The sequence below is a fragment of the Orycteropus afer genome, unplaced genomic scaffold, assembly GCF_000298275.1.
Source record: "Orycteropus afer afer isolate SDZICR_OR568_19922 unplaced genomic scaffold, OryAfe1.0 scaffold00380, whole genome shotgun sequence".
In the NCBI taxonomy this organism is placed as follows: Eukaryota; Metazoa; Chordata; class Mammalia; order Tubulidentata; family Orycteropodidae; genus Orycteropus; species Orycteropus afer.
This window is the reverse complement of record NW_006921967.1, coordinates 446644-469087: the sequence shown is the minus strand read 5'-3', so window position 1 is coordinate 469087 and position 22444 is coordinate 446644. Positions and strand designations below refer to the sequence as shown.

At 38.3% G+C, this 22444-nt stretch overlaps 1 protein-coding gene across 1 annotated transcript in view; it reads left to right on the top strand.

The window, feature by feature from the left end:
* The window catches only part of COL12A1 (collagen type XII alpha 1 chain), a 146671-nt gene that overhangs the window by 66906 nt on the left and 57321 nt on the right, over nucleotides 1–22444 (top strand). Inside the window, exons 23-37 of the mRNA XM_007953255.1 lie at nucleotides 1079–1221; nucleotides 1560–1689; nucleotides 5815–5951; nucleotides 7447–7576; nucleotides 10312–10451; nucleotides 10706–10838; nucleotides 10942–10968; nucleotides 11308–11450; nucleotides 14230–14359; nucleotides 14762–14901; nucleotides 15330–15459; nucleotides 16843–16985; nucleotides 18261–18390; nucleotides 19104–19246; nucleotides 21119–21248. Coding sequence (XP_007951446.1) covers nucleotides 1079–1221; nucleotides 1560–1689; nucleotides 5815–5951; nucleotides 7447–7576; nucleotides 10312–10451; nucleotides 10706–10838; nucleotides 10942–10968; nucleotides 11308–11450; nucleotides 14230–14359; nucleotides 14762–14901; nucleotides 15330–15459; nucleotides 16843–16985; nucleotides 18261–18390; nucleotides 19104–19246; nucleotides 21119–21248 — 1929 coding nt within the window. The remainder of the gene's footprint in view (nucleotides 1–1078; nucleotides 1222–1559; nucleotides 1690–5814; nucleotides 5952–7446; nucleotides 7577–10311; nucleotides 10452–10705; nucleotides 10839–10941; nucleotides 10969–11307; nucleotides 11451–14229; nucleotides 14360–14761; nucleotides 14902–15329; nucleotides 15460–16842; nucleotides 16986–18260; nucleotides 18391–19103; nucleotides 19247–21118; nucleotides 21249–22444) is intronic.

The following is a 22444-nucleotide window of genomic DNA, read 5'->3' as shown; positions in this document are numbered from 1 at the left end:
GGGTGAAAGTTTACACAAGTTAGTTTTCCAATCAACAGTTCATGCACATTTGGTTTTGTGACATTGATTACAGTTCCCACGACATAACAGCACTCTACTTACTTTCTCCCAGCGTTTACCATTTCTGTTCTTCCTTCTTTTCTCTTCCTTCCTGCCTTCTGAGCTTTATCCCTAGGCAAATGCTGTTCTTTTGCTCTCATATGGTGGATTGTTCTCAGGAGTGCATGTACCTCCCTAGTGCTGTTCACCTTACATGCCTGTCTATTGTTTGCCTGAAAGTTGAGCTATAAGGGTAAGTTCAGTCCCAGGCTTGAAGGGTGTCTAAGGGCCATTGTCTTAGGGGTTCCTCCAGTCTCTATCAGATCAGTAAGCCTCCTCTTTTTTAGTATTTTGAGTTTTGTTCCACAGTTTTCTCCTACTCTATCCAGGACCTCCTATTGTGATCCCTTTCAGAGCAGTCAGTGGTGGCAGCCAGGCACCTTATCTTCCAGTCCCAGAGTTGTGGGGCTGGGATTGACATGGACTTTGTCCTCTGTGCTAATTGTTTCCTTTCATCTTTGATTGTCTTTACTTTTCTTTATTCTAAATGAGGAGACGCTGATAGTTGCACCTCAGATGGCCTCCTACAAGCTTTTAAGGTCCCAGTCACTGTTCACTGAAATAGGATGTGAACACTATATGTTTGGACTGTGCTATGCAAATTGACCTTGGTATCACTTGTGACTATGATCCTGAGCCCCAGTGACTCATTATCTCAAGATGCTTGGTTATAGCTAAGAAGTTTTCATAACTTTACCTTCTGTATGCTCTACTATAAGTAATATTCATGGATATATTTGCTTGCTATTTGAAATATAAACTTTAGAATATTTCCCATGATGAAATAGTCATAACATGCAGTGCTGAATTATGAGGTGGCCATGAACAGTGAGACAGGAATTTTTTGGGGAAAGGATTCTGTCAACCCTGATTGATTGCTTCCAGCAACCCATTCTCTGTTTAGTGTATGCAAACATCAATAATTAAGTAGGAGACAAAAGTTGAAAAATGATTGATGTCTGCTTTTATGATCCAACAGTGCAAGTCCCTGTAGTCAGCCTGAATATTTATGACATTGAGCCTACCACCATGCATGTGCAGTGGCAGCCCGTGGGAGGAGCTACTGGCTACACCTTGTCATATGAACCCACCAATGCCACAGAACCAACAAAAGCCAAAGAGGTGGGAGATACTTGTTCTTTATCATTGGGCCTTCCTGCAATTCTATCATTTGTTAGAGTCACCATTAAATTAAAATGACTTATGGGTTCATTTCTAACTTCATTCACAAAACCGAAAAATAGAACACTAGATTTTTGATCTATGATGTATTTTAGAAAACATTGATTTGAAAAAGGAAATGCAGTTCTTATAAATGGAATATAAAAGCTGTGCTCTGATAATCTAGGGGTTAGAAATAGGCTTCGGTTGGCTGTCCCAAGCAAGTGGAAATGTTGGATTTGAATGTCTTACTTCCTTTCGGCTTTGTGAGCCAACACCTGATGTACATTCATATGCAGATGCGTGTGGAGCCTACAGTGAATGATGTGCAGCTGAGTGACCTCATCCCCAACACTGAGTATGCAGTCACTGTTCAGGCCGCTCTGCATGACCTTACCAGTGAACCTGCCACTGCTCGGGGAGTCACCTGTAAGTTATTGCCAGGTTCCCTCCCTTTTTATTGCTGTAAATATAATGTTCATTAAGAATTTTTTTTCCTCCACCTAAAAATGCTAATGATAATTTGGTTTTAAGTTACAGAGTTCTGACTTTTGGCTATTAAATTTGAGAATAACTATCTTAATTTTAGATTTATGTTAGCATCTTAAATGAATTTCTGGCATGTACTTTTTGTTCATATTTACTTAGCCTATCAGTTGTTGTTGAGTTGATTCTGACTCATAGTAACCTCATCTGAATCAGAATAGAACTGTGCTTCGTAAGGTATTCAACGGCTGCTCTTTCAGAAGTTGATTGCCAGGCCTTTCTTTTGATGCATTTCTGGATGGACTGGAACCTCCAACATTTTGGTTAGCAGCTGAACATGTTATTTGTTTACACTACTTAGGGATTCCCTTTTTACATTTAGAATGCTTAAAATTGGGATGTATATACAATTAATGGTCTCTTATAGTTGCCTTTAATGCAGCTTTGGTGGTGCTGTGGTTAAAGCATTGAGCGCCTAACCAAAATATCAGCAGTTCAAAACCTGCCAGCTGCTTTGCAAGAGAAAGATGAGACAGTCTGCTTCTGTAAAGATTTATAGCCTTGGAAATCCTATAGGGGGAGTTCTACTCTGAAGCGACTCAATGGCAGTAGGGTTTTATAGTTGCCCTTGGTCAGATATTAATAGGGCATAGAACTAAAATTGATGGTGTCTTAGATCCATAAAATATGGTGTATAGCATTGATGAGAAAGAGAATGTGGGATTGAATGTCAATTTGGAAGAAAGATTTAGGTTTAAGGTCACATATCCCAAGTTTTTGTTGAAATAGAAGCCCTATAGCATGTATAAGTAAGTCTGTTTCCATTAAGCATATTAATCAATTACTCAACTCAAACAACACACTGAACGTCTTAAGTCACCATGCTTGCTAGGTGTTGGAAATACAAAAATATCAAGTGGATGAGAGAGAGGCAACAATAAGTAATTCAAAATAGTGTAGAGCCCACAGACTCTTTCGTAGTTTGCATTTCTCTTGTATGTTTTGGTCAGCCTTTTTTGTGCTTCAGGCTTACTACACTAGCATCCTAGATACTTTTTCTTTATAAGTGCCAATAATTGAAGTTAGAACTCTTGCCTCATCTGGCTGGTAGTTTTGTTTCTTGCTTGGAGAGATGAGCATGTTGGGTAGTTGCTTTAGCTTAAATTTGGTGAGTCTCAGTTTGCAAGAAATTGGAAGGAACCTTAAACGGAGTAAAAAGGACTGAGGAGACAGAAATATGATGGGGTAGAGAAGAGAAAGAGCCCCTCTTCTGTTTACCTCTGTGCTGCTCTAACGTAAAATACTACAAATGGGATGGCTTTAACAAACAGGAGTTTATTCTCTTACAGTTTGGAGGCTTTAAGTCCGAGTTCAAAGTGCCAGGCTCTAGGGGCTGGGGGAAAACCTCTCAACTTTGGGTTTCAGCTTTGCTTCCTGTTCCTGGCCCACTGAAACTGGAGGCTTTTCTTCACTCAGATAGGTGCTGGGTGCTGAGGCTGATAAACCCAAGGTAGACAAGTAAAAATGCACAGTCCCCACATTACCAAACAACACGGCAGGCCACTAATTCAAGTCCATGGAAAGTCCCAAGATTTGCAAAGCATTGCAGGCTGCTGAACAATGACTAGGCTACATGCAGAGTCCAAGTGTGCCATAAACTAGAGACTATTCCCAAGGCTGCTTCTTATATATGGGAAGCAGACCACATCCCAAAAGAAGCTACTGAGCTGCTTATGGTAGATCCCAGTATGGAGTTGATTGCCAGTCTCATCATGGAGAATAACTACCACCAGCTACCCAGCTACTCAACCAGGCCCAGCCAAGTTGACACACAACCTTAACTACCACAGCCCCTTTAGGGTGGATCAATATATATTCATTGATTAAGAAATAAATATTTATTAATCATCTTTTATGGGATTCTCATAAAAGCAAATGGGAGCAATTGCCATGTGGAATTGATGGTTTTGTAAAAATGAAGGGTAGCAGTGGATGGAAAGATGAGGATCCAGCCATGGATAGAGACATATGGATCTGACAGTGCTAGCACACAGGACTTGAGAGTCACAGTAAGATAAAAGACAAACACTTGGATTGGGCCCAGATTTCGATATGGTGCTGGACTGTATCAGCAGAGGAAAGGAGGATGCAGAGATACAAACCAAGAAAAAAAAAAAAAAACCAAAAACCCACTGCATCAGAGTTGATTCTGATTCATAGTGACCCTATAGGACAGAGTAGAACTGCCCCATAAGGTTTCTAAGGCTGTAAATCTTTATGGAAGCAGACTGCTACATCTTTCTCCCAAGGAGCAATTGGTAGGTTTGAACTGCCTACCTTTTGGTTAGCAGTGAGATGCCTTAACCACTGGGCCACCAGAACTCTCTAGCAGAGAGATGCAGGGAGACAAAAATATTGAAAGGATAGTGGTGCAAATACATGGAGGTGGGGATAGAAATTCATGGAGAGTTGAAATGAGAGACAAAGGAAAACGGTCAAACTGGCAGCAAGAAATAAAGAGATACTCTTTGATACATAAAAAGAGAAATCCTCTCTGTTCTGGTTACCTAGTGCCACTCTGACAAGAAATGTAGCACAAATGGGATGGCCTCAACAAACAGGAGTTTATTCTTACAATTTGGAGGCTTTAAATCCAAGTTCAGGAGCTCTGGTAGCATAGTGCCTGAGGCACTTGACTGCTAATCAGAAGCCTGGCAGTTCAAACCCACCAGCCACTCCTCAGAAGGAAGATGGGGCAATCTATTTCCGTAGTGATACTGCCTCGGAAACCCAAGGAGGGGTTGTTATGAGTCGGGTCCGACTCGACGGCACATAACAACAACCAGTCCAAGTTCAAAGTGCCAGGCTCTAGGGGTGAAAGCCCCTCAACTTTGGGGTCCAGCTGTGCCTCCAGCTCCCAGCCCACTGGAGCTAGAGGCATTTCTTCACTCAGACAGGTGCTGGTTGCTAATGCTGCCAAGCCCAAGGTTGACGAATAAAAAGGCACAGTCCCGATGTTACCAAACCATACGGCAGACCATTAACTTAAATTCATTGTAAGTCCCAAGGTCAGCAGAGCATAGCAGGCTGCTGAGCAACAACACCGCTGCATGCAGGGTCCAAGCATGCCATAGGCTAGAGACCATTCCCAAGACTTCTCCTTATATACAGGAAGCAGACCACATCCCAAAGGCAGCTACTCAGCTGCTTGTGGTAGATTCCACCACGGAGCTGATTGCCAGTCTCATCATGGGGAACAACCACCACCAGCCACCCAGTCACTCTACCAGGCCCAGCCAAGTTGACACACAAACATAACCACCACACTCTCCATTTGTCATACCTCCTTTTCAGGTAGCTTAGTTTGACTCAGTAAAAATTTATCATTCAGATTTTTCATCTAACCATTTAGGCTTTTGTGTATTTTCTGATAAACTGAATAGATACTTCACTTTGGCCCATCTTCATTCACTCTCTTCAGCATTTGTTTTTCTATGACATTCATAAGGAAATATAACACTTTTGATTTTGTTTTCTATCTTGAAAGATTTAAATATCTGATGTCATGTGAGGTGTACATTTACAATGATACAGGATGGCTGAGAAGAAATTAAGAATTTATTTAAATAGAATAAATTAAACAGAAGAAGTTCATGAGAAATTAGAGTTATGAAAACCAAAGTTTAAAGTTATCATATTTTCAAAAGCCTTCTTAAGCAGAATTCAGCTATTTCTGTTAGAATTATGTTGTTGTTATTTGCCACCGAGTCGACCACGACTCATAGCGACCCCTCCTTGGGTTTCCGAGGCAGTATCACTACGGAAGTAGGATTGCTCAACCTTCCTTCCGAGGAGTGGCTGGTGGGTTTGAACTGCCAGCCTTCTGGTTAGCAGTCAAGTGCCTTAGGCACTATGCTACCAGAGCTCCTGTTAGAATTATAGGACTTTTTAAAAGCTATTCTGCTGTACATCTTTTTCTTCAAATGACTACTTGAAAGCTTGTGTGGATGTTTTAGAGCTTGTGGTTGGTTACCACATCTGGACCCATGTTTGTCCATGTTTCTCTAGTACCTCTACCTGGACCTCGAGATTTGAAATTCAGAGATGTGACTCACAGCACCATGAATGTCTTTTGGGAGCCTGCACCTGGAAAAGTGCGTAAATATATCGTTCGATACAAAACACCGGAAGAGGATGCCAAAGAGGTAGGTTGACGATTAGAATGGATTTGAAAATATTTGTTTTCCTAGTGAGTTTAACAAAAGAACTGTTAAAAAGTATAGATAAGAGCATGTTTTGAATACTTGTCACTTTATTAATGTAGTGTTGAAAACTTATGAGATTAGTAAAACACTTTAAAAATCTGATAATATGTTGTACTGCCTTGCATTTCACTTAAAAATATTTTGTTGTATGATATTAATCTTGAAAAGAGAAAAATTTGAGTACATAAGGAATTCTAGAATCTAAATGGTATTTCCTTTTCATTCAGAAGCCTTATATGGTGCTCTGCATTCTATGAATTGTGAAAATTACTCATGTCCTAATACTGTTTCTGAAAATAAAGGTAGGAGGCAATGCAGAAAGAAGGGAAGTCTATCAGAGAATACGATGATAGGACAGTTGAGCAAGACAGATAGAAAGGATGAATGTATTGTTAGGGGAACTCCTTTTGGTAGTGAAATTGTTTTTGAGATGATGCTGAGGTGAAGAGCTGGTTCCATGACAACTGTTTCAAAATGGGAGCAAATTGAGTAGAATTTACTAGCAAATGGAATTAAAACTTGTGTGGAGGGGCATTAATGTCAGAAACTCAGAGGCATTTGTGGGACATATAAATTGTTTCTCTAAGCATGTAGTTAACTGACTCCACTGGTCATTAATGAATGATACAAAGGCTAATTTATACCTGTGCAAATAAATTCACTTCTCTCTGGGTTTCAGTTTCCAAAGGGATATGACTGCTAGGAGTTCTCACAGGGTTCTTGTGTATTGTATGTGAGATAATGAACAGGAGAGCATTTCTGAAGAAATAAGGCAGTGATAATAGAGGAAACAAGTGAAAATTGTTTGGCTGTCTGAATCTATGTTGTTGTTATGTGCCATCGAGTCAGACCCGACTCACAGCGACCCCTCCTTGGATATCCAAGGCAGTATCACTACGGAAGTAGATTGCCCAACCTTCCTTGTGAGGAGTCTGAATCTATAGACAGCTACAATTTATGAGCCAATAATATCAGGTATGGCTCTAGTATCTTTTTTTTTTTTTTTTTTCTGGTATAGATTTTTCACTTTGGAAACATTTAAACTTCATCCAGTTCCTGGATTCTTATGGAAATCGAGAAACACTGCTTTTTTTGTAATCATATTCTTTTTTTTTTTTTTGCTCTGGTGCATGGTGGTGGGGGGGACAGAAAACAAAAAACAAAACCCTTTGTTGGCCAGTGAAATCTAGTGACCTTATATATAGGACAGGTGGTACTGCCCCATAGGGTTTCTAAGGCTGTAATCTTTACAGAAGCAACTGCCACATCTTTCTCCCTTGGAGCTGTTGGTGGGTTTGAACCATGAAACTTGTGGTTGGTTAGCAGCTGAGCGCTTAACCACTGTGCCACCAGAGATCCTTAAACAACAGAGTGATCCTTAAAAATCAGAACTAAACCCTTTGTAAAATGAGTTCCACTGCTGTTTTTCCTACAGGTAGAGGTGGATAGATCACGGACCAGCACCCCTCTCAGAGACCTCTTTTCACAAACCCTGTATACAGTCAGTGTTTCTGCAGTGTATGATGAGGGGGAGTCTCCACCAGTGACTGCTCAAGATACTACCCGTGAGTTGTTGGGAAACAGCGCTTTATATGCTTGCATAACTGAGCTTCCTTGGTTATCTCATTTCTCAATACTTTTTTTTTTCTTGCCAGTATTTAATAATGTTTGGATTCATAGGTTGTTTTTCACTTACTTTCTTTGGAACAACATGTCCCATCTTCTATCATTGTATCCATTCCTTTTATAAATTTTTTCTATCCCACTTCATTATTCTATCAGCCAGTGTTACTAATTCATATTCCAGATACTTAACTGGTGGGTGTATATGCACACACACACGTGTGTGTGTGTGTGTGTGTGTGTGTGTGTGTGTTTGTATTGGAGTATGGAGGAAGCACGTTCTTGTTATACACTGGACATTTTCTCTGGAAAAGTTGCATTGATTATCAAATATTTTTTGAGCTCCTATTTGTAAAGTGCTGTTGGGGTAAGAAAATTTAAACATCTTTGCCTAGTAGTAGAGATATACAAATTGAATTAACAATACATGGGATCATGTGTGGAAGACCAGATAAATGGCACTCAAATTACCTACTGTGGGATCTCAGGGGAAGTGGAGACTGCCCCTGTGCAGGGGTGGGAGAGACACAGGGCCGAGTGTGCTGGGCTCCTCCTCCCTACTCTGTTCTACTTTGTCTTCAAGGGATGCTGGTTTCTCTCCCTCTCATGGTTGTTGTTGTTGTGTGCTGTCGAGTCGGCCCCGACTCATAGCGACCCCTCCTTGGGTTGCCGAAGTGGTATCACTACAGAAGTAGATTGCCCAACCTTCCTTCCGAGGAGTGGCTGGTGGGTTTGAACCACCAGCCTTCTGGTTAGCAGTCAAGTGCCTTAGGCACTATGCTACCAGAGCTCCTATGGTACTTCCTTATTATTTAACCCAATTATTATTACCTGTCAATCATTTTCTATTTACTCCAAGTTCCCTTGATCCCTCCATGAAAGCAGAGGTGTGCCTATTTTGTACAACTTTGTATCTCCAGCTAATGGTGGTCTTTAGCTAGTGGTGCTAGTCTGGAATTTTTACCTCTGGTCCAGTAACTCTTCTATGAGAGGCCCAATGGCTTCTCCTTTACTGCCCAGCTTTCTGTACATGATCAGGGTATCTTCAAACACATCTACTTCTCCTTTCTCGATTCTGCTATTTTCCTACATGTGATGTCTCTTGGTGATTTCACTTGCTTTCTTGGCATCAGTTTTTACCTGGAAAGAGTCATACTAGAGGTAAGAATTGATACATGTGTATAGAGGATGACTTTGCATGAACATGAAAGGGGAGGTAAAGAGAAAAAAGAGAAAAAATAGATTAGTGAAAGCATATAATTTAGTATACTACATTAATATTTTCAGTATATGCTTCTTCCAAAAACCTGTTGTTGTTGAGTCAATTCTGACTCACAGAGACCCTATAGGACAGGATAGAAATGCCCATAGGGTTCCCAAGGCTGTAATCTGTACAGAAGCAGATTGCCACATCTTCCTCCCATGGAGTGGCTGAAGGGTTTGAACCACCAACCTTTTGGTTGGCAGCCGAGTGCTTAAGTGGCTTGTTTATATGATTCCCCTTGTTAAGTTTTCCCAATAACTTTTAGATACTACCTCCAAAGTAATTCTTAACGGTTGGTTTTGCAGTTGTGATTGTGGAAGTGGGAGGAAGCAGCCTCTTTATCTCAATGGTCCTGTTTATTGTAGTTATTAGAAACAAATTTTATGATAGCTCTGGATTTTGTGTGATTGGCTTTGGTTTTCAGGAGGTAGGGAATTAATTGGCAGTGAAAGTTCAGGACAGATGCCACACATTGCAGATTGCTTGGGCTGAAAACCACTTAGAGTGCCTGGTCAATGGAGGGGTTGTTAGTGGGAATTCCAGCAGTCATCAGCACCTCCAGGATTGTCTCTATTGTTTGGTTAGAGTCAGTACAGTCTGCTTAGTATTATGTTTAAGGTTAGGTATCTGTAGAGAAAAGCTGGAGATTGCTTAGATCATTACAGTTTTCAAAGTTTCCTTTCTGTGGTAAAATTCCTAGGTTGGAATTCATTGTATGTTTAAGCAGATATGTTGCAGTCAATTGTCAAAATGCAATACATGCCCTGTTTAAAGTGAGGTAGATGTTCTCATTTTTAAAGTGGAGCAATGTGTGTATTTTTGTTAAATAGAAATGAAGCAGTTTCCTTTTGAGTATTAGAAAAGTGAATTCTGAAAGTTAAAATACAAATGAATAACTGTTTCTTTGGGCATCATCTTAAATTTGTAAGCAGCCATGTACTTGGTTTATCCCATTCTTGGGTAAGGAATAGGGCCTCTTAACCTAGAGTCCTTGCATCTCTTTGGGGCCATTGATAGACTCGAGAAGGTTCAGGAAGTTGTATGCCAGAGTTTGTATTATGTGCTTATATGTACTGTTTTGTGAAAGAGTCCATGACTTTTATTAGATTTCTCAAAAAACTTTGAGACACTAAAAGGTTAGGAAACACTGAGTTAGAAGAGCATTACTAAATGGTATATCTTCTTTTCTTTTTTAAATCACCATTTTAATTTAATTTAAATTAAATTATTATTTAATTTAATAATCTTACCCATTATGAATGGGTAAGATGTTTGATTCTAAAAAATGCATTCAATCAGTTTTTCCATGTCCATTAAAATAAAATAAGGTAGTTTATTATTATTATTGCTATTAGATTACATTAAGTTTGTAGGCTACATTCAAAAACTTAATGCTGCTTTTTCTCATGATAGGACATGTCCCAGCCCCGACCAATCTAAGGATTACTGAAGTAACACCAGAAAGTTTCAGAGGAACTTGGGATCATGGGGCTTCGGATGTGTCTCTCTATAGAATCACCTGGGCCCCTTTGGGAAGTTCAGATAAGATGGAGGTAGTGTTGACTCTCTTTATTACTTTTATTTATTTATTTATTTCATATCCCATTTATTTATAAGGAGTCTTGTTTTGAAATATGTATTACCTCTTGCCATATCAGCACCTTTCCTAACTAGTGATATTTGAGTTCATGGCGTGCATTAAAGTTGGAGGGACACCTGGCTAAGTGATTGCAACAAATTGCTATTAAGTGTTGTATGATGTAGGTGGTATCTTCATTTTGTGTAAGTTCTTTTCTCTTTCCCCAAGACCATTGTAAATGGAGATGATAATACTTTGGTATTTGAAAATCTGAACCCGAATACTCTCTACGAAGTTTCAGTTACTGCTATTTATCCTGATGAGTCTGAGAGCGATGACCTGGTTGGCAGTGAGCGCACATGTAGGTTTTCAGCCTTCAAACAGAACATTGGAATTTTAAACTTACTTTTTAAAAATACAGCTACAGCTATATTAATAATGTTTTCCCAAACTTTTTCTTTTAGTACGTTTGATACCCTTAACAACGCAAGGTAAGAATTTCATTTGCTGAATTGTATGAATGAATAAATAGTAAATAAACAAGTGAGTGAAAATTAACAACAGAGAAATCCATTGGGAACAAGCCTTCTTTAAATTGTAGGTGTTGAATGGGGCTTCTTTTAAACAGGGCTTTCTTCAGAAGCTTTGCTTCCCTGTACTACTTGTTGAGTTGTCATTTAAAATTCATTGACCTTTATTTATGATAGGGTCAAATTTAGTTCTAAACCCTGAACTGTACAACTTGATTTTCTTAGGACATTTTATCTATAGCTACATATATTTTTGAGGCATTTTCTCTATGCTTACTTGGTTTTTCAATAATCTTTCAGCTCCAAAAAGTGGTCCACGAAATCTTCAGGTATATAATACCACATCTAACAGCTTGACTGTAAAGTGGGATCCTGCTAGTGGTCGTGTGCAGAAATATAAAATCACTTACCAACCTTCAACAGGGGAAGGCAGTGAACAAACGGTAATTTGTTTTGTAAAAATAGTATCTTGTTCTAATTCTACCATTTTCTCTTCAAATTCCATTCGCCTTTTAATATTTAGCCATGTTTAGTTTTTAAGGGACTTAGGGTTTACTGTATTGACTAGAACCATTTGATTCTTTAGCCAGCACTCCATCCCTGATGGAGACATCATGGATGTTTTCAGTGAGGCCTTCGTTGCTATTTTTGGTGGCCTCAAAGCATCAGGCATGTGCCTCAGTACATCCACATACCCCTCAAAATCTGTTAGGCTGCATTACGCATAAAGGTATCTAGACAATTTTTTTAGTCTATTTAGATTTCCAGTCCATATCTTGTTAGTTAATTAAGGGTTGATAGTTTGCTAAATAACAGCAAAGTATAAAATTAGTTTCTTTCACTTAATCCCAAATCTGTCTTTGTTTGTTTGTTTTTGTTGTTGTTTTGTTTTTTTTGGTGTGTTATATACACTTTTAATAAGGTAGCTCCTGGATTTGGTGTTCCAAGATCTGGGACTCCATTCACCTACATAATATTTATTGTTTTTATATTATTATTTATCTTTATCATCTTTATCTTTTCAGTCTTCCCTTATTTAACAGAGTCCTTGTTCCTTCCTCTGCTTGCTTTGCTTGTCTGTCCTTGGACCTTGTATAGCTTTGCCTTCCTGCAACGTGTAACTAGAAATGCATACATTATCTTAGATCAGGAAGCACCTTGGTTTTTATACAGATAAAGTGATGCTTTCTGATTTATTTAAAATAACTTAGTGAGGTCCAGATTTAAAAAAAAAAATTTGTCTGTAATATTTTCTCATATGGCCTTAGGAAGACATGATTAATTAACCTTTAATCATTAAACTTGCTAAACTCCAGCAAATGGACCATATATATCTCTTACCAGTTTACAGGTTTTAGCAGACACATACACCGACAATGGTTAAAGGTATGAGAAAGGTCTGTAATAATACATCATAAATCAGGATTAGGAACCCTCCCATGCCCAGTGTGACTTTTGAGTTGATCTTTTGTGTCTTTCATTATTCCAGTCTTAGGTAATATGACACATAATGATTGAGAATGTATATATTTAGTTAAATAGATTAGCAATAGTAACCTAAGTATCAATTATAATCACCTGATTTTTATAGAAAATAAGATGAAACAAAATAGATGGAATGACACTTTAATTTTAAAAACAATTTCTTTTCCAGATTTAGACTTAGATAAAATTATAAATAAAAGAAAATAAAATCAGATTTAGATAAAATTATAAAGCAGATGAAGCTTGTTCACTTTCTTGGTGATACTAACCCACCAACTACTTTTCCTGAATGACTTTTAGTTTCTCTCATATGTTTGTTATAATTAAAAAGAGTCTAATAGATTTAGGCACTCTGGTAGCATAGTGCCTAAGGCACTTGACTGCTAACCAGAAGGCTGGTGGTTCAAACCCACCAGCCACTCCTCGGAAGCGAGGTTGGGCAATCTACTTCTGTAGTGATACTGCCTCGGCAACCCAAGGAGGGGTCGCTATGAGTCAGGTCCGACTCGACAGCACATAACAACAACAACAACAATAAATTTACCTAATGGACAATATTAGCTGATAATATCTCGAGGTTTGTTATTTTGAGCGATATTTGCATTTTAATGCTAGTACAAGAAATAATGAAAATAATGGATTATTAAAAACAGAATTATTTTTGAAGAATTGTGAGGAGAAAAGTAGGTAGATACCTCTCTGCTTATTCATAAGTCTAGTTCTACTAAATAGAGGCTTTTAGATTAATAAAGTATCAAATTTTTATAAAGATGGCTTGTCCTGATATTCTTTTCTCAAAAGCTCAAATATCAAATTTATTAAAATTAGCCACTGTTATTTAGTTTGCTCATATTGAAGATAACTACAGTGATTTACCGAGGTTATCTTTTTTTTTGGAACTCAGACTACTTGAGTGATGGGTGCTAAATTAGAAACATCTGGACTTCACTAGTGCATCCAGGTGTCCACATGCACACTCACTGTGGGGAGCAGGCCATTTTCATGAAATTTTAATTTATGGTATAAACATCTGAATTTGGTAGATTGTTAACAAATAATACAAATTTTCTTTCAACAAGATAGCTAGATGGTTTTAAGTAATGAATAAAAAAAAAGTAAGAACTTCATAATTAGAGGAAATTGGAAATCTTCATTCCACAAGACTGGTATCCTGGAGATGCCTGGGAACCCCTGCCTGAATGTGGCCTGGCAAAGGTTCTAGTCACACAGTTTACACAGTGAACGCTGGTGGAGTGGTAGTTCTTTTTTTTTTTTTGAAACACCAAGAGCATTAGATCGCTTGCTGAATCATTTGACTGTGTTTCTAAAGCAAATAAAAAAATCTGTAAAATAATAAAACTAATACTGAATGGTGTGGAGTCTGTAATATTATGCGATTTTTTGATATCTTAAAGTCGCTTTGTAGCTCAGTCATGATTAATGCCTTTTTTGGGGAAGAAGTTTGTGAAATGTGTTTTGGATGAAATTTTGCAGTGCTGGTGCAAGTTGAAATACCTTTTTGAGGTCACTAGTTAAAAGCTTAAACTCCTTTTTATAATTTGAGGTACATTTTTACATTTAAAATTATACCATAAGCTATATTTTCAAACTTTAACATAGTATGTGTGTGTTTTCAGAACTTGGCAAGGGTCTCACAGAGCTCTCCTGCAGAAAGAACTTTTTGTAATTAATGAGATGGAGAGAACAAGGCTAACACTTATCCCTGTTTTACTCAAGACCACAATAGGGGGACGGCAGAACAGCGTGGTCTTGCAGAAACTGAAGCCCGACACTCCTTACACGATCACTGTGTCCTCCTTGTATTCTGACGGTGAAGGAGGACGGATGACAGGAAGAGGCAAGACCAGTAAGTGACACCAGAGTTCCTGTGGTTTCTTTAGTACCTTCTATTGGAATGGAATCATCATCTTTATCCAGAAACAATGGTGGGACAAAAGGTTTTATTAATCTTTGAAAATGCATTTAAAAATTGGTATTAATTTTTTTTTTAACATCCTTGCTTGTAGTTATCCAAACTATATATGATTAAAAAAATGCTCTGAGGTCAAAATGTCTCATGGTGATGGTGATATGAGATATGAGCACCAAATTATTATAGCCCTTCATGCAATACTTTAACACTCATTTGTAGGCTGCCTGCTATGGGTAGGCAGTGTTCTGGGGTATCCAGGAGATATCAATGACACCATGTTTTGACAGTGCTTGGGTTGGTAGGATCGTACTGTGATGCAATTTCTCTGCATTTCAGAACCACTGAATACAGTGAGGAACCTAAGAGTGTATGACCCTTCTACCAGCACCCTGAATGTTCGTTGGGACCATGCAGAGGGAAATCCTCGGCAGTATAAGCTCTTCTATACCCCAACAGCAGGTGGTCCAGAGGAACTGGTAATTATTTATTGAAGTGAAAAATATTAGTTTGTTGAAATACAAATGAATGATTTAAAAGTGGAACTAAAAGAAATAACCACTTTGCTTTTGAGCTGAAGAAGTTTTTACTCACATAATAGAAATTGACGGTTGATAGATTGGTTGGTGGCTTAGTGCCTGAGTGGTAGGTCAATTTCAAGATTGGAGTAGGATAAACAATCATGACAGGAAGTCCTGAAGATGGAGCATAGGGTGTGTGTGGGAGGCTAGAAAATCCTTCATAACCTCTAGTAACAGTTCATATGGTATACATCATTGCATCCTATTATAAAACTTGCTTTATGGTTTGGTCTTGAGATAGTATTTTGAGTATTACATTGTTGGAGGTATTATTTGTTTTACAAGTTTGTCAAATGAAATGTTTTATGTTTTATTAAAATCTCTAGGTACCAATCCCTGGGAATACCAATTATGCTATTCTTAGGAATCTGCAGCCTGATACTCCATACACCATCACAGTAGTTCCTGTTTATGCTGAAGGTGATGGGGGACGCACATCAGATACTGGAAGGACATGTAAGTAAAAGGGCAGAAGAATTTAGTTTTTCATTATAAATTTAGCTTTTTGTTATAAGGAAAATATAGGCCCATTAAAATAGAATTCAGAAAATTCAAAATGATAGAAGAAAAACATAAAAATTACCCATAGTGAACATTTCAAACACCACCAGTGATTAACATTTGGGTGTATGAAATTATAATAAATTTATAAGGGTTTTCTTCTTTTGAAAGAGTTTCAGGATTTGTAAATGTGTACACAATCATCACTATGCTAATTCCTGATGAAAACTCACTGAGCTTTGCTCTGTATCTCATAAATTTGTGTGAAATAGTGTTTTGTAATTGTCATTCATATTGTGAATCATTGAAATCTGTTCATTGCTTGACTTAGTTGTACACTTTTCTGCTTTGCTGATGAGGTTGCTTGTTGGCATTAAAAATTGATATGTTTTTATTTGCCATTAACAGCTTGAGAAACCAGTTTATGATGGTTTTAGTATTGTTTACAGATTCCTGTGCATACTTATAGATACTTATTTGGCTTTAAAAATATACTTGCTGATGGTTAAAAGGAAACAAGCATGGATGGATTCCTTTGGTAGAAAATTGGTGGTCTGGAAAGATGATGTTATTGGCTAAACTAGAGCTGGGGATTAATATGTGGACTTTCTATGATTTTCTAAGCCCTATTGCTATAGTTAATTGAAAACTGAGCGTACCATTCATTCTGCCCCTCCCCCACTTTTGGCCTTTTCTCCTAATCACAGAAGGCAGTCAGTAGGTATTTATTGAAGGTTGGATGAGTGATTGACACTATCTGACTGAATTACATATGTCCTATAGCTCTGGTGGCTCAGTGCCTAAGGCATTTGACTGCTAATCAAAAGGTTGGTGGTTCAAACTCACCAGCATGGAAGGTAGATGGGGCAATGGGGCAATCTGCTTCCATAAAGATTTACCACCTTGGAAAACCAATGAGGGTTGCTGTGAATCAGAATTGATGGCAGTAGTTTGGTTTTTTATAGCTGTTGTCAGGTTTTACTTAAAAGGAAGACACTATAACATTCTCTTCTATATTTCCATTATCTACGTTAGAAAACTGAAGCTCCTTTTCCCTTGTTCATTTTTCAGGGCAACCCAGTTCTACTATTCTTAATAATTTGTTTTTATTGGAAACAACTTTACTTCCATATAGACAGAGGCTAACCTTGGCTATATTTGGATTTGAATTTGAACAATTTTAACTTGCTTTCATATATGTAACTTACTTTCATGATTAGAAGTTTAAGGAGGATAGTATTTTATCCTATTACAGATTGTAGTTCTATAAAAGTGATAATAAAAGCTCGACGTGTATAAACAGACTTAAGAAATATGTGTTGGCTTTCCTTTCTTCAGTGGTGAGAGGACTGGCAAGAAATGTCCAAGTGTACAATCCTACACCCAACAGCCTCGATGTTCGCTGGGACCCTGCTCCTGGGCCTGTGCTGCAGTATCGAATTGTGTATTCTCCAGTGGCTGGCACAAGACCCTCTGAATCTGTAAGTAATTTTATCTTAGAGCTTAGTAAAAGAATTTTGTAGATTCTACTGTGACTCTTGCCATTGCCGCTGGCTGGAAATAATAAGTCAGTTGTTGGTGTGGGCACTGGCTCTCATGGAAACTTCATGTCCTAATGAATACAGTCTTGTGTTTGCATAATGTGAGGTAGCATGTGAAAAAGCAAACTCCAAATATCCTAGGTTCCGTGTGTATAATACTTAGATAATGGTTTTCAATGACTTAAGGCAGGTGCATTAATTATAAGGCAAGTTATAAGTTGAATAATGAATGTTGACAAAATGCAAATTAATTATGAGTTAAAAACACAGTAATAAATGCAAATCATTGCAGAACCTTGTCAGTTTGGGCTTTTGTTGTAAAGAACAAATGTCTGTGTTATGAATGCCAGCCTTTTGTTGCTCTTACAAATCAATTTATCTTCAAGTCATAGTACTATGCAGTTTTGTAAGTAGAGTAGCAATTTAGAAATCAGAAATGAATAATTGAATAAGTATAGCATTAGAACACTGGAAGGAAAGTAAATTTATAGACCAATATAATTTGTAAGTATTTATGAAGGTAAACAGTGATGATGAACAAAGATAAGCAAATGATGAACAACACTTGTGTTCTGTAAGCGTTTTGGTTTTCATGTCCCTGTATGTGAGAGGAAATATTCAGGCAACTTTTGCTGTTATCCATTGTATCTATTTTAGGAGCTCTGGTAGCATAGTGGCTAAGGCACTTGACTTCTAACCAGAAGGCTGGCAGTTCAAACCCACCAGCCACTCCTCGGAAGAAAGGTTGGGCAATGTACTTCCATAGTGATACCGCCCCAGAGACCCAAGGAGGGGTTGCTATGAGTTGGGTCCGACTCCACGGCACATAACAACAAAAACGTTATATCTATTTTAGCACAAATCTCCTCCCAGTGTGTGAATCCCTTTTCTTATATATATATAACATTCAGGAAGCTTTGAGGTAAATACCATGACCTTATATGTTTTATGTGAGAATCTTTATAATAATCATAAATGAGAGATAATTGAAGCTGCTTAGGGTCAAGTGTGCACTAATCCTTTGGGAAAGGAAATTTTTGAGATTACATTGGATCTAATAGTGTGGCCTGGGCAGAGATCATGTGGGAAGTGCAGTTGGCTTCTGATGTGTTTGGGCTCAGCCTTTTATTGTAAATAGTATTTTGGTGACTAACCAAAGACTTGGTAAGCATTTGGGTTGTTGTCAGGCAGAATTTGGCTTTCTTCCCCTTCCAGATTGTGGTGCCAGGAAATACTCGAACAGTGAACCTGGAGCGACTGATTCCGGACACACTCTATTCTGTGAACATCGTGGCTCTCTATTCAGATGGAGAGGGGAATCCCAGTCCCAGCCAGGGCCAAACACGTGAGGCAGAAATCCTTTCCCAGCCCATTTTCTTGTAACTAGATTAGCAGGGCTTCTTCTAGTGAGTGACAAGTGGAGGCGGGGTGGTGGTGGTGAAGGAAGGGTGGTTAGCCCTCAGTCATCCCTTTGTGTAGGTGCAGGCTAGTCTCTGCATGCCATCCTGCCTGGGCTCCCCCCACATTCAGAGACCAGGCTAGAGTTCTGGGCCGAGGACTGACCTCTATGCTGAGGGAACTTGATTCTTTTGCTCTCAGCACTTTTTCTTCTTCTTCTTTTTTTTTTAAATCTGGAATGTAAAACTCACATGAGGAGGGATTTCTTCCCCTGAAGTAGGTCTTCTGACCTAGTGGGCCTCTGGAAATGTGACAGCTCTGCCTCCATGTTTCATTAAATAGAAGGGAGTAATAGTTGTTATAATAATCTCTTTCAGTCTGTAAATTTGGGTTAAAGCCTAGCTCTATGTCACTGAAAGTTTGGCATTTAACTGTAGTTCTGAAATGTGGAACTTTATACTGTTTATGATTTCACATTAAAAACCAATAGAAAATGTGTATTTTAACATAAAGGAGCGAACATCCTAGAAAATGGTGAAACACCTGCAAGTAACTTCCTTAATCTGATTTGGGTAAAGTTCTTTGACTCCCGACCCCCTTCACCAACTACCCCCTACCTATCAGGCAGGTAACTAATTCTGTTGTGTTTTATTTATTTAGTACCACGAAGTGGACCAAGAAACCTGAGGGTCTTTGACGAGACAACCAATAGCCTTTCTGTAGCCTGGGACCATGTTGATGGGCCAGTTCAGCAATACAGGATCATTTATTCTCCCACTGTTGGTGATCCAATTGATGAATATGTAAGTCTAATACTCCTTTGGGAGCTCTGGTAGCATAGTGCCTAAGGCACTTGACTGTTAACCAGAAGGCTGGCGGTTCAAACCCACCAGCCACTCCTCGGAAGGAAGATGAGGCAATCTACTTCCATAGTGATACTGCCTCGGAAACCCAAGGAGGGGTCGCTATAAGTTGGGTCCGACTCGACGGCACATAACAACAACAACAACAACAACAACAACAATACTCCTTTATCTGGGCATTTGCCTTTTTGGAGAGTGAAGTTATACTTGTCCTTTAGGAGTATTCTGTGATTAGGGTTGAGTCTCTAACTATTGTGTGAATCACTTTTATGTGACTTTCTGTGACTTGATATTGGGACCACCTGCATGTGCCTAGTGTGACCTTCACATGACCCAGGCTCATTCTTATTCTAACTATAGTTAAGAAACTCTGTCTTATTTTTGTGATCAGGTAGATATTTTTACTACTTATTTATATCACAGAAACTAAGTCTAGTGAAATGTGATACCTAGTACTGATTTCTGGGATATCTAAATTAACGTTCAAATGAAGTGATTATCCAAATCCTACCCTTTGCTCAATCTAATTCATCTACAAGGTCTCTTAAATATTCCAGTGCTAACTGGTCTCTCCTTTTCTCTAAACTTAATATTTCACAGTACACATTGGTTTTGTAATATAGATACTTTCACATTAGCTTCAATTTTTGAGTATCCTAGGTTGTCTCTCCAGCACCAGATTGAAATTTCTTCTTAACCATCGCTATGCATAGCCATTTGTTATGGATGGAAAAACCACTCCATTTGAGGTCCAGTTATTAAATGCTATTGGTTGTGGAAAATTACAAAAAATGTTGATTCTAAAGCAGTTAGGTTAGTGGTTTTTAACAATTTCACCACATGTATCCTCTTTAATCACTCTTCCTTTATAAACTCCCTGTGACGAATATTTAATCTACTTGAACCTGACATATTAAGCTTCACTTCAAGCAATTTTATTAATAAAAAACACATGTAACTGTCATTTAGCATTTCTGATCAAAATGAGATAGATAACATTACCAGAGCTAATGGATATAGTTTTAGCCAAAATAAAGATGGCTCCCTGCTATACAGTTCGTTTGGCCATATCATGACAAATATGCAGTTTCCCTTACCTTTCTGAAAAGGTTGAAAATATAACTTCGTCCTATGATTTACTACTTGGTATAACAAGACTTTAGGCTGGGAATCATTGGTGTAAGTGATCCGTGTTGCTTGTAGAAGCCAAGCGTAGGGTTGGGAGAGAGCTCGAGAGGTCTGTCTGATTCATGCCCTTTGCATGGAAGTAGTTGAATGCATTCTTTTCCATCCTTTTCACCTACTAACATTAGTCAAGCTGATTCCTGAAGGTAGAGACTAAGTCCATTTTGCTCACTGATATATTCCTAGAAGCTAGCACCATGTTTGGCCCGTGGTGGATACTTAGTACATATTTGTTGAAGGAATACAGGAAAACATAACATGTAAATAAGAAAAATGAAGGAAATATATGTCTACTATTGAGTGCTGTGGTACTCAGTAACATGTATTGAAGTGTCCTATACACAGCCACCTGTAATCCTTATAACTTCCTTCAGAGATGCTAATACATGTAACTCTTAAGTGTGTGATGTAGAATTAGAGCACAGATCTCTGATTCTAAAACCATGCTCCTATTTTACAAAGAGGCAGTATAGAGGGAAGCATGTTTGTCTTGCCATGAATATTGTGTAACAAAAGAAAATAGGAAAAAAACCGTTGTTTATGGGAAAACATAAGATAATATTGTTTTTCAATCTGGCAGTCCTCTAGCTGGTAATAAAATAAATATATAATTTAACTTCCCCATAGACGACAGTCCCAGGCAGAAGAAATAATGTAATACTACAGTCCCTGCTATCTGATACTCCATATAAAATTACTGTTATAGCTGTTTATGAAGATGGAGATGGTGGTCATCTCACAGGAAATGGAAGAACGGGTAAATATCTTATACTTTTTCATTATCTTTAAATTTTGTCTTTACTAATCAATCTCGGGGCCGACTCGATGGCAAACAACAACAAACAACAACAATCAATCTCAAATACTACATTAACACTGCAATAACACTAAGTTAGACATTGAATTTTTTCCAAATAATAGCATGGGAACAAAATTTGTTTTTAACTTTTCAGAGGTCCATGATGAAAAGAAAAAGGAAACAGAAATCCTTGTGTTTCATTTTGCTGGAGATAGTTTTAATTCTTCTTTAGAAAACCATCACTTATTCTCTGAATAATGTTTTAGTCATGTGGTGTTGGCTAGGGCTCAGTCAAGGTAATCAAACCAACACGCTGTCATCTAGTTGATTCAGACTCATAGTGACCTTCTATAGGGTTTCCAAGGCTGTGAAGCTTTACAGAAGCAGATGGTCTCATCTTTCTCCCATCAAACCACTGGTGGGTTTGAACCACAGACCTGTTGTTTAAAAGCTGAATGTTTTAAGTACTATGCCACCAGGTCTTCTCAGTCAATATAGTCAAAATATCCTCTGTTGTGATTGAGTCTTAAGTCACAAATCAAGAAGCAAAATGGTTAGCAATCATCTTCTATCTTACAAATTTAATTTTTATAAAGAAAAATATTTGTTTTCCATTCTATCAAGGAATTTACAAAGAAATTACCAGTGTTCAAGCCCCTTTCATAAACTACACTTGTTGTTGTTATGTGCCGTTGAGTCAAACCCGACTCATAGCGACCCCTCCTTGGGTTTCCAAGGCAGTATCACTACAGAAGTAGGATTGCCCAACCTTCCTTCCGAGGAGTGGCTGGTGGGTTTGAACCGCCAGCCGTCTGGTTAGCAGGCAAGTGTCTTAGCCGCTATGCTACCAGAGCTCCCATAAACTACACTAGTGGCAGTTTTTTTTACTTTAGAGCAGAGGTTCTCCAACTTGACTGCTCATTGTAATCACCTGAGGAACTTTAAAAACATGCTTCTGAATGATGTAACCAGGCTGTGTGCAGCCTGGATTTGTGGATCCAGCTTTGAACTTGTTCATTCAGATTTGACTGAGTATTTGCATTTCCAACCCAGATATACTGAATCAGAATTAACATTTTAACAAGATCCCTGTAATAATGGGGATCTATAAGAATGAACCAACTGGAAGCCCTGCTGTGAATGTTAAATGGCAC